This window comes from Gavialis gangeticus, unplaced genomic scaffold, assembly GCF_001723915.1.
Source record: "Gavialis gangeticus isolate Ggan-Ray unplaced genomic scaffold, GavGan_comp1, whole genome shotgun sequence".
Classification (NCBI taxonomy): Eukaryota; Metazoa; Chordata; order Crocodylia; family Gavialidae; genus Gavialis; species Gavialis gangeticus.
Genome location: NW_017729029.1, coordinates 55906564 through 55919327, shown reverse-complemented (window position 1 = coordinate 55919327; position 12764 = coordinate 55906564). Strand labels below are relative to the sequence as shown.

At 47.0% G+C, this 12764-nt stretch overlaps 1 protein-coding gene across 1 annotated transcript in view; it reads right to left on the bottom strand.

Annotated features, from left to right (window-relative positions):
• The window catches only part of CD99L2 (CD99 molecule like 2), a 28105-nt gene extending 27927 nt beyond the window's left edge, over positions 1 to 178 (bottom strand). Inside the window, exon 1 of the mRNA XM_019521638.1 lies at positions 161 to 178. Within this exon, the coding sequence (XP_019377183.1) occupies positions 161 to 163 (3 nt within the window). The 5' untranslated portion in view covers positions 164 to 178. The remainder of the gene's footprint in view (positions 1 to 160) is intronic.
• Positions 179 to 12764: the final 12586 nt, after the last annotated feature.

The window sequence follows — 12764 nt, the reverse complement described above, 5'->3', positions numbered from 1 at the left end:
GGACAGCTGATCCCTGTATTCTAAATTTCTCAGTTTTGGAGCTTTGTGGAGCACTCTAGAAAAAACAGTCATTGTTTTATGGGCCACCCGCTCAATGTATATAAACATATAGCGTTCTGCTGGACCCAGTGATCCTACCTGAGCTGAGACTCTGACCTACCATTTCCAAGCACCCAGGGTCTCATCACTGCGTATCCATGCGGCTCCTCCTGAAGTCAAAGGGCACTTCCTTTAGTAGAAGATGTCCCTACAGTGGTGGTGTCCTCATGGCTGTTCAGTGTTGTAGGCTGGTAAAAGTACTAGTTACGGGCTTTTTTTTAATTTACTGAAGTCTCCATCAATGTACATAGAATTGCTAGTAAAAATTAAGAGCAAAACAGCTTCTCACCCAGAGTTCCCTTAATTTATTTAAGACCATGGGCCAAATTATGGCCTGTTTTAATATTGGTGTAAATCAGGACTCATTCCACTAAATGCAATGGAGCTGCTATTATGTAAAACTGACCAGAATCGGACCCCAGAACCCTGGTCTGAAAATATCTAAAGCAGTGTTTCCCAACCTTTTCCAGCCCAAGGCACACTTACATTAATAACCATTTTCTAAGGCACACCTGTCAAGCCATTTCCCCATCCCCACACTTATGAGCTCACTGTAGCTCATTGCTGTGGCAAAATTCTGTGGCGCACCTGTTAATTTCTCGTGGCACACCACTGTGCTGGGGCCACACCGGTTGGGAAACACTGATCTAAAGAATGGAGCTATCCGACATTTGCGTTTCTGCAATAATGTAACTTTGTCATGAAAAGAACACCAAGCCACAACACCTGTTATCTGTCTTTTTTGGAGTGCCAGGAATAACACATCCCTCTTAGAAGTGATCTGTTGTAACTGATGTGATGATGTATTAACTACTTTGAACTAACTGTTTTATTTTTTCCTTTGTTACTGTTTAACAATGGTGCTGAAGGGGATTTGGAAGCTCCAGAGAAACTCAATCTACAGCAGAAGGAAGCTTTTCCCCGCTCAGATTTCTTTAAGTGGGCAAAAGATCTCTGGCCTAAAATTACATCAGGAATGTTAAACAGCAAAGCTAGTAATAGCGCTTCTAACTCAGCCAAACTGGAGCGCTGTGAAGAGATGGTTTCTACAGGGTAAAGCCTGTCACCGGAGGGTAATCTCCCGCTGCTATACAGGCTTGGACAAAGGTGTTGCTTTTTATTGTCAGTGTGCTTTTAAAGGAGTCGTTTTGATGGTACCACAAGAGCACCATCCTCTCCACAGATACTGCCTGATGGATGGTGGCACTGTGAAACTGTTGTGTCAGTAAGCAGTAGGTTTGTCCAGATCATGTATCATGGGATGCATGTTCACCTGGTGACTTGGGTATGGCCTTATCCAGCTGGCTTCTCCCAGCTGCATTTTGCAGGGAGCATGAACTGCTTTTGAAAACAGTAAAATGCTTGCGAGGAAACACACTGGTGCTTTATACAGACTGCTCTGAGATGATTCAGTCTGAATTACACAGAACAAACATGGGAGGTTATGCAGGGAAGGGCAATAATCTGTCTGGCTGAGAGGGAGCTTTGAGGCTAAAATGGCAGATTGTATCTGAATATTTGGGCAAGCAGAGGCAGGAAAAGAAAGAAGAACGATGCATCCTCCGAACAATAAACGCAGCTGAGTATTGGTCCGGGGAAAACCATGGCCCCGTGGCAGAAAGAAGCATTGTGGCTCCTTCCTGCCATCTAAGCTAGCTTTTACTTTAACTGGGACTGGAGTAAAGAGGAGGCTAAGGGCCTCTGCGCCTTTCTCTTCACTAGTTGATACGTTCCTAACCCTTTTTCTCCTTCCCCCCTCAACTTCTATGGCAACCATATACACATGGAGTTCATGATGGAATGATGGGGTGGGCGTCCCAATGTGGACGCCTGGACAACACCTTCCCATAGCAGGTAGGAAGAATGAGAGTCTCCAAGATATTCCCACTTATCCCCAACTCCCAAGTGCTTGTGCAATTGGCTGGGGAAGGAAAACATTCAGGCGAGAAGGAGAGTTTTGTGAAGGACTAAGCGACATGATAGAAGAGGGGAATGGCCAAGAGGTGTAAATCACTAATTGCCATCTCAAAACCCACTGTCCTTGCCTGCTGGAAGAGAAATGAATCACTTGCTGGCTTCCAGGCAAGCAGGGGAATGAATGAATGACAAGAGAAGGAATTAGGAACCCAACAAGCGTATGTTCAGTATTACAAGGATGTCAGAATGATCCTACAGCAATGTGATTTGCTACCTGGCATCACAGCACAAAGGTTAGAAACAAATTTTGTAGGACTTATACTTACTTTAGCTGTTGACAAGCATGGGAATGGAATCTGATCAGGAAAAGATGGCAACATCTTGTAACCTCCCCTCCGCCCCCATCTGCACACAACCCAACTAGATAACTGCATATTAATCTCTTCTTTGTTTCTTCTGTTTTAAAAAGAAGAAAATCATACTTACGTCGCTTGGTTGTAAAGTCATCCAATGCATCTTCTAACCTGAAGTCGTCCAGATCGTCCCCATGTCCTAGAGACAAAGCATTAGCATTAGCTTTACTCATTCTGCGCAAAGTAAATCAACTTCAAACACAGCATGGCTAGACTTATTCGCTTAAATTGCCTTAGTCTTAGAGAGAGGGGCTTTTTTTTCAAATCTGACCTATTATCAATGATGAAGAAGACATCAGCTTTCTCAGTATTCTGTGACTGTTAAATTGCAGAGCAGTCATCTCTGGATTTTCCATTTGTCTGCCCTAATGGATGTGGGATAAATACACATGCTACACTTAAATTTGTCAAGTGGAGCCTACCAATTCATCTCTCTAGCTGCCACTCATCTGTGGATGTGTTCACGATTATATGTTTGCTAAACACCACAAAAATATTGGAACAGCTTAGACCAATTTCGTGCAAACAAAAAACATACACCTCCTCTCCGAAGATGCATTCCAACATTGCAGGGAAAGATTTTAAATTAAAATTCTGCTGTTGTTACTGCCAAACCTGCATCTTAATATTTCAGACACAACCTGATTCACATTCTCAGCAATACAAACTACGAATGCACTCGCATTCAAGGAGCAGACCTGACAAACGGGAGGCACGTTTATCATCAAAGATGCTTCACAATGTCTCCTAACAGTTCACAATATCCCTACGCTACCCCTAAACTAGTGCTATGCTAATGTAGTAGGTTCAGCTAATCCTTCCTTTCTCTGTCTCTCTTGCATCACATTAATTACTGTTGACTTAGCCTAGTTCTGAATGCATTTGTCTTGATAAATTCATGCTTTTACATCTCAGAGCATGCTGAGTAATTAATATCCTTTGGGTTTGCTAAGTACTGCAGCACTGCAAGAGAACATTAAAATGGCTTTCCTCTTATTCCTACTGCTAAATGGATTTAGCTATTGCCACCTGAGCTCCAGCTTGCTTCATGAATAAATTTAAAGCTTTACTGACAAGGACAATAACAATGAAAAGGCACTAGTCCATCAGAAAGCAGGTATCAGCATTTCAGTAAAAAACTTTTACACACACTGGTCACTAAGTATTACAACCCATTCAGCTCTGATTTCAGTTATTCACACATCACATCTTGTTTCATTTACCATCTATTTAAATGTAAACTCAGCAAACAAGGGAATGATTTAAATGCAAGGTCCGTGGTTTGGAAGTACTATGTATTTCTAAATCTCCTAGCAAAGCACTCAAGAGTGTTATGCTGCGGCTTGCTTGATATTTTCTTTTTAAATCAGCCCTCAGATGAATTTGTCGTTAGAAGGGTTTAGCTCCTACATCACTGGGCAGGAATAGAAACGTTGCTGGTTGATGCAGGTAGAGGCCAGTGCTGTGTCAAACGCACAAAGTGGGATGCTGTTGTTTGGAAAACTAATAGAGGGGAACAGCACTTGGTCTCCTCAACTTGCATCCTACCTCCTCCCTGGATGGGTGCATCTTCCCACCCCCTCACCCCGGCTCCATCTCTACCTAAAGTATTTGCCTGGGCCACCGTAAGCATGTCTAACACTAAAGAACAAAAATAGTCCCACTGAAAATGCCAGGAGTGGTGTATACAGGCAACCTGAACTGGTGACTATGCAGCTTCTAATCCCAGGAGAGCAGGAGAATACCTGGACTCGTGAGTGCTGACTCACACGGGCAGACAGGGTTATCTGTATTCACTGTACTGCTTAGGAGCTGTCAGCTAGGTCCAGAGCCCTTCTGTGTTGATGCTGTCCCCATAAAAACTAATAATATGGTGCCTATCCCAAACTGCATGCCACAGCCAACACTACTGCTGTGGATGTCAGCCTCCAGCCATTTCATACGGACTGTATCGTATCCTCCTCTCTCTCTCTCTTTCTTGCCCTGTCTGCAGAGCATCACTGGTGCAACGTAGCTCCTTTTTTTGCCTTTTCTCTTTAAAATGCAAAAGGAAGAAGAAAAGGGGAAAAACTGCAAATCTCTGGAGTGATGAGGGACCAAAAAAAAAAAAAGAAATGCTACAAATCTCACCCAATGGAAAGGCAGCATTGTCACACTTCATTTTAATTCCCTTCTAACTCTGCGGTTTGTAATAAGAGCAAAACTAATTGAAGGGAGGAATATGGCCATAATGCTAACGCTCGCATTTGTATTCCATGAGCCTGCCTTTCTCTCTCTCTCTTTCTGTTCTCGGTGATTAAATAAATGTTAGGGGCACTGATCTGCTCCACACCAGGGCTATGCAATTAACAGGTCCCGGCAGTATTTTTTGCTTTTTACATAGGATAATGCAGTTAGTAAAATGTGCCGTCAGAGGGAGATTGGAGCTCTTCTATCAAGCCGCTAGACTGGAAACATGATACCAGATGTGTTCAGTTAGGGTTTGCTTTTCTATTAAAGGACATAAAGGGGCTTTCTGCCATGGAAAAAGCTCAGCTGCCTCATGAATGACTAAAAGCCAGTTCCTATAGGAGGCAAAGCATCCAAAGCCTGAGAAAGTGATTCACCCTTGTGTGGTGAAAGCCAGCTGCAAAGCATACAGCTCGGCCCCTGCGCGTGGCATTGCAAGTGCGTTTCTGTGCGTAACGCGGCATATTTCCACTACGTGTAAGAGCTTCCCCTGTAGGTTTCCCTGGGGCAAGCAAGATGTCCCTCTGCCAAGCCTGTGTTGCAATTCACTGGCGTGGTTTAGCTAGGGACTTTTAGAAACCCATCAAACAGGTGCAACCCAAAGGGAGCTCGGCCTCAGGTCAACTCGGCCTCAGGCCAAATTCTAGTCTACTCGAGCGCTGTCTCAGGCCCTGCCTCTCTCTCGCCTGTTTGTCGCTTCCTGCTGCCGTTTAATGGCAGCGTGCGGACAAAGTGACTGTGGCAGACACTGACTCAGTTCCTTCCCGTCCAGTCTTGGGTGGGAGGAGACCCGAGAGGGGAATGCCTCAAATACAGACGGTGCTGGGCAATTCCCCAGGCAGGCAGCAGGGCAACCACAAAATACTTGGTAACTTCCCTCTTGGGGGAAATTTGGCTGTTTCTGTGAATGACTGTGGAGGAGGGTATGATTACTCTCCAGATAGTAGCTGCAGCTCTTCCCACAGCAGAAAATGAGAATATATGTAGCTTAGTTTTAAATCCAATCTTTGCCTTTCTCTAGTATGGGCATGGGGCACTTCTTTAAGAACATGCTTGTATATTTTCTCAAACTTCTTGCTTCTTTAGGATATGTTTTCAAACCCAAGGCAGCTAGAGATCTATCTCCCACTTATGCACCAGTTCCCACTGAATTTGAACTCTCTTTTAAACACAGTTGGAAAACCCCAGTCTAAAGGCTTCTCTATACCTAAAAAAGCCAGATGATACAGCTATAGCATCAAACTCTTGAGTAGAGACATAGTTTACACTAGCACAGGAAATCTTAATGTAGAATGTCTACAAATTCATTGCTGCAGGGACTATAACCCAGGTCTCTTCCCCAGACAAGTACCTTAAATACTATACCAGAGATGCAAGTTTGGCCTTGTGTGTACTCTCTCTCTCTGGCCTAACGAATCCCCGGTGTTCTGCACAAGGCAGAAAAACTTCAGGAGACACTGAAATCTCCTGCAGGGCTTAGGCACCTAAATCTTTCTGCAGATCCAGCCCTTGGAAGCTGCCTTGGTGGTAAAATCAGCCCTACCATTGACTGTCCCCTAACAGGGTGCCCCTGCCCTGGAATGGCTCTGCACTATCTTGCAGCGTGAATTTTTATCACTGCCCCCTTTGCTCGGGGGTTGCTTTCCATCTAAGAAATGACTGAATTTCTCTGGGTTATCGTGACCGTCCGGACTTGCGCCACAAGCTGTTCCCACACCTTGGGTATTGCTCATTTAATTCCATGCGTTGGCAACAGGGTGTCTGTAGTCATGGCAGGCATTTGAAGAATAGCAAAAGCTTTAAGAAAGGTGCCCCCCCACCTTTGCGGATGTATCAGGAGATCAAGGAACAACTGTCTTGAGAGGGGGAACATGGATATAAGCTCTGATTAGCAAGAACAATCAGCTGAGTGATGTTCACACCTACTCAAGTTTAATGACAGTTCTTCTTGGCAGCTTTCCTCAGAGCATTAATATTCTAGGAGCTACGTGGCCTCGTCTTATACCACCACTTCCCCAGCCCTGCGTGATAGCAACAGACTGTAAGGAATCCTACCTTTGCCAAGCCCAAAAACTGACCCCCCCAGGCACAGCTAGGACTGCCAGGGAGGATGCCAATTGGAGAGGGAAAAAGTCACTTCTCCCATACTGCTCAGGCACCTGGGACCAGTTCAGGAAGTTGCATCAATGTGCAATGTACATCTTGATCTGAACATGCCATTAGTCCCTGCAGGGGCACTGAAACTTGTGTAAGACGGGAAGGGTGTGTGTTAGCGCTGCCACTGCACTCCTCAAAAACACTGACATGTTGCACCCGGGGACTGAGTCCCATGGGGGAGCTGTGCTAATGAAAAGACAGGACCTGCTCAGGAAGCTTAACCCTGGGGACAGTGTCTTCTTTATGGGGGTAAATGTTGTACCAAGAGCGGGAAGCGCCACAGAGCAGATATGTGATGACTGCTGTGTTTTGCCCATAGAGAATGTAGGATCAGGATGATTTTTAGACTAATACTGACCAAGCCTCAGAAATAGGGAAAAGAGCTGGTATATCCCATCCCTTCCCCTGTTGCAACTTGGCCTACAAATTACTGGATTTGGCCCATTCCAGTTTTCAGGGCTTCCTTACTAGTACCCAAGGCAAACAGTAAGAAATTCCAATCCCAGAGCAATTTAAGTGAAGGAATTCCTTGGGTGCTGGCAGGGATTAATAATGCAATGCCAGTTAATAAAGGTGCACCAATAAAGATTTCCTTCACCGATATCAATAGCCGAAGATTAACCAACCATTTTGGCTAACGCTGATCTGATAACCAATATTTAGTAATAATGCAAGGCACTTTAAACTGCTGACATAAATCTTTTCCAGCAGCCTCCTGCATCCCATATATCAGCATCCCCGCACTTAAAAATGGCACTTGAACTAAAGCTTGTTGAATAAGCTTTAGTTCAAGTACCCTTGCTGCCATCTTTAAGCGTGGGGACGCTTACACGTGAGAACTTGCGGTACTTTAATTGGAGTGGCTGTGGGAGCTGTCCTAATAAAAGTGCTGCCTCCCGACCCCCAGAGTACAAGTAACAGGGGCACCTGCCTGAGCCTTCCTAGCAAGGCTGAGGCAGAAGGTGTGTGCCTTTCTAGCTGCCTAAGGCTGGGTGGTTTCTAAGCCAGCCTCCCCGCTCTCCTCCCTCTGGCCAGGGCTGGGCAATGAGACTATTCCAGGGCTGGAGAAACCAGGCCACTCTTCTTCTGCAGCTGAGTCCCAGGTCCTGGAAGCAGGACTCCAGCTCCTCCTGGTGTTACTGCTGCCAGGGGCATGGCAAGCCCCCATCCCCCACAGGGGAGGCTGAATGGACTCAGCCCAAGGAAGGGCAGGACTTGCCTGGACTGAGGGTAGGGTGGCACATGCCTGCCTCTCCTCCTTGCTCTCCCCTGGCCATGACCGGAGCAGAGCTGAGAGGGGCGAGTGCAGATGCAGGCTGTCCACTGTGGGCTCAGGACTCTCTGCCCTGCTGCCTTTGCCCCGGGAACGTCATGCTGGCCGCACGCCCCCTGCCTGCCCGCAAGCAGCACGGGGTACAACTCACTGCCCCCACTGCACAGGGCCAGCGTAGGGCTCCCAAGGGAAAGGCAGCAGGGCGGAGAGCCCTGAGCCCACAGCCCACATCTGCCTTGTGCACAAATCTTGGTGGGGGGGCACGTCTCCCCTGAGGAGTATATGTGGCTGTAGGGAGCTGTTTCCTCCTCCCCACCCACCGCCTCCTCCCATGCACCCTAGACAAAGCTGCCCATGGCTCCATCTCACTCCCTGCCCTGGCCCCAGGTCCCATGCACTGCCCTAGCTGGGCAGTGTCTTCAGCCCCTGCCCCTCTTCCTCCCTCACTGTGGGGGCCTCAGTCTGCCCACCTTACATCCCTTTCCCCCCATAGACTTACCTGCAGGGACCTGCTCTCAACACTGCCTGGCTGTATTCCTGGCCACATGAATACGTACATCTGTGCACATGCACATGGGCCCCGTGTCCTGCACCTGGCAGCCCCAAGCAGCCTGAATGTTGCCTGCCTGCAAGGGGAAACCCACTGTTTCCCAATCCCTGCAGGGAATTGCGAATGCAGGACACATGCTGTCCCAGTCAAGCAGCCTCAGACTGGAACTTGTTCAACTCAGGGACCAGGTTGTCACCCTAGCTAGGAGCCAGGGGAGGACCTTTCTGCACACAGTAGGGACGAAACTGCTGCCTCAGCCCCTGCCAGGCTCTTCCCCTAGCCCCTGGGGCACAGACCCTCAGGCACCCCCATGCCCCATCTGTGGCACTCGCTGCCTCTTGCAGTGCTCACCCCAACCCCAGCCTGGCAATCCACGCCAGATCAGCGCCTGGAATACTGTACCAGCTGCTCCACTCGGCTCCAGTGGAGCTCGGGGTGGAAAACGGCTCAGGCCGCTGTATCCAGATCGGGTCCTCTGCGCTCCAGGTCACCCCAGCTTGTGGGAGGGAACCCAGGTGTCCAGGGCTCTGGCCAGAAGGCATAATTATTGGTAAACATTATCGGCTACTACAGCCAAAAAAAGCTGATAATGGAATATGTCATTTCCCTTTTATCGGTGCTGATCCAATAGGCAGCCGATATATCGGTGCACCTCTACCAGTCAACTGAAGCTGACATCAGCATCATCCTTTTTTATGGAGGTGTAACATATCTCCTATTATACTCCTTTTATGGATCAATAACCAAGTACTTTGTCAGTACAATATATTTGTATGCTCATCATGACAGATAAGAGATGGGTGGTACACTCTCTCTCTCTCCTCCCTCCCCTACCTTATTAAATTATTAACCAGTAAGGAACTTGGCACTTCACAACCAGCTGCTCAAAACCCAAACACACCCTGTATGAATATTATTTTACCTTGTAAACACCTTTTTTGATGGAAGGCAGGACTGTCTGGTGTTTATAGTGCAGCATCTGTATTCAAGACACCCTGTTCTATTTCTGGCTTCAGAACTGGATGGCCCCATTTCCCTATTCAAGTAATCCAATGGTGATAATGCTTCCCTAGCCTTATAAATGACCTGCTTAGAGGACAGGCTCTGAAGAAGCCCAAAGCACTATTACACTTGGGCTTGCTTCTGCCTGCCAGGGAAGACTATGGCATGGACATGAGAACACATCCTTGGATATATTGATACTAAACAGAGACATGTCAAGTTGCTTTTAGCTGAAACATGACCAACTGCATGCATTTAATTATTATTAGTGTAAAAATGTGCTTTATAGGATCCAGGAAGGCAGTCATCATTGATTATTCAGTAGGCATGAGCAGTACTATATTTTCATTAGGGCATCATTAGTAGACAAGTTCTCTTTTCCGGCTCACTTTCTTCTTGCATTGGTTGAGTCTTAGTGTAATGTATGTACCTGTACAAAACTGGTGTAGATTACACTGATGTAAACATGCAGTGTGTCCAGTCCTTCAACAGGGAAGGGACTGGATTTGCTTCTGTAGCCCCTGGCTGATAACTGGAGGTTACTACAACATGAGTAAATAATAACCAGGGACCCTGTTTTTCTCTCTGTTTAAAAAATCCCAAAACCTCCTATTAAAAGCTCCCAAATTCTCTGATTTAAAACCCCAAAATCTGCATTTTTCCACTATTAAAATAAAATGCCGTGCTATATATAGGTATCAGCTGAACATAATATTTTATTGATATATTTACTATTTTAAAGCAATTTGGAAGCCTACCAGTGCCTCAATCATTATAATAAAATAAATGGTAAATGTCTATATATATTGGTGTTGGACTTTTTTTTTTTATCATGGAAAATCAGAGCTCCCCCTGCCCTGTTCATGCACCTGGATGCGGGTCTAGCAGAGGCTATCCCCTTCACTCCTCCATTCCCCAACCCCCAGCACTGTGGTGCTGAACAGCCCTATATGCCAGTGCCCTGCCCCTGCCCCTTTCCCTCACCCCAACCTACAGCCCCCTGGGCCCTGCCAACATACCTCACTCCAGACCGGCTGCCCTCTGCCAACCCTCAGGACCCAATTGTGTTGGGAAGGGGGGGTGTGGGCACAGGTGATGCATAGAGGGGTGGTGGGGTACATTCCCCCACAAAATTTCTGCGCCCACTGCAGGGTGTGGGGTTGCAGCCAGGCAGGACCAGCTCCAGAGTAGGTGCCTCCAAGGCCCAGAGGGCAGGACCCAGCATAGGAGGGAATGCTGCGCTGCCATGGTGTGGCATGGCGGCAGCAGTGTGGAGTTGTCTCCCCTGCTGCTGCCAGGTGGGCAGGGTTTGGCAGCACGGTGCTTCCTCCTGCGCCAGGTCTCGTTTGCTGGGCCATGGAGGCGGCTCCTCCAGAGCTGGTCCAGCCAGGCTGCAGCCCTGCACCCCTCTGTGGGCACAGAAATCTCAGGGGGTATGTCCCCCCATTCTCCCGTCTGGGCCCTCTGCGGCATGACCTGTGCCTGCCTTCTCCCCAACGCATCGCCTGTGGTGGCCCCCCACCCCCAAAGACTTACCTGGAGGGAGCTCTTCACCGCTGCCTGACTACCACATGCATGTGTGTGCACGCACATCTATGTGACGCCCCAAACAGCCCCTGGCAGCCTGGAACTCTGCCAGCCTGCAAGATGAAACTCACAGTTTCCCACATTTTCTCCTTTAAAAGGGAATATCCATTATTTTCTTCTTTAGCGGAGAAAAACTTGGATTTTTCCCTTTAAAGGAGAAAAACCATGTTTTTCTGCAGCAAACAGAAAGCCCAGATCCCTGATAATAATTAATAGACTACCTAGCACAGGGATGCAGCACAGAAGCAAGGCAGGTGGATTTGCACGCTACTTAGAGGTAGAAGAGTTCCCATTTCTCTGGCCGAGGACCCACAACTTGTAGATAGGCTGATGCAATGGATTACCACTCCCACAGCTGTTAGGCTGCATGGTCGCCAGCATGGTAATTTCAGTTGCACAGAATAAACTCTTTTCAAGATGCTCCATCCTTAAATTAAAACTAAATTCTGAGTAAAAAAAAATTCTCCACTTGTAGAATTTCTTCATTGGCCATTTATCCCAGTCTGAAATATCAGTGGATTTCATTTATGCCCTTATCCCTTCACTCCCATACAAAGCGTTTTAAAGAGACCCCAATTCAGATTTGTCCCTATTGTCTGCAATGACTTGTTGAACAAGAGGCGTCCTTTCCACACTGCTGCAAAAACTACTGCATCCAAAAAAGCTGACTCACAAAACCTGACAGCATTGTGACACTAATCCTAAGCATGCCAGAACATTTAGATATAACGGAAAAACCTCAAAGCTTGGCTTAGTTCATAAAATACTGGAAAACCTGATGCGCAACCATACCACTTGTGGCAGCCAGCATTAGTGGTAGAAGCACCGTATCTCAGCAGCCATGGTCCTGCCAAGAGTTGGAGCTTTCCCAGGACGTGCAGAGCTGCTGAGTGGCACTGTGCAGAACCACCAGTCACCTGGGCACATTCACACTCATCTGGCTTGGTGGCAGTGAATAATTTCTGCCAGCATAAGTTATGGTAGCAGAAGGGGGAACTACAGAGAAGGCCTAAGCCCAACTCTGCAGGTGCATGGTCCACACGTTATAAAATTAAACAAAAGAAATGAGATACAGCTGATCTGAGGGAGGAGACTTTTCAGCTCTGTCTGAATCCCCCTGCTCTGCTAAGGGTGTTTTTAATCAAACCCCACTGCTCTTTGAAGGTAGAGAACATTTTTTCGCTTAATGTTTTCTCTTCTCATTATCTTCTGTAGCATGAGGCTCAAACAAGCAATTGTCCTCGTCAGCTTTCCCCCCCCACAATTATATATATATTCTAATTAAGTCCCACTATTTGACAAGGCTTGAATTATGGCACTATAATTCATACCAAGTATATTGTTAGGTCTACTAGGAGTGAGATATATACTCTTTTAGTGCAAGCCCACATATGTATTAGTGCAATATATGTCTAGCTTCCTGCCAGCGGCTTTAGGCATAGTTTCTACAAGTACTAGACTGATGGCCCCTGAGACAGTCTTCAGAACAGGTAGAGGAAATGAGGCAGACGTGCAAGCTCCCTTGCAGCATGCCTGG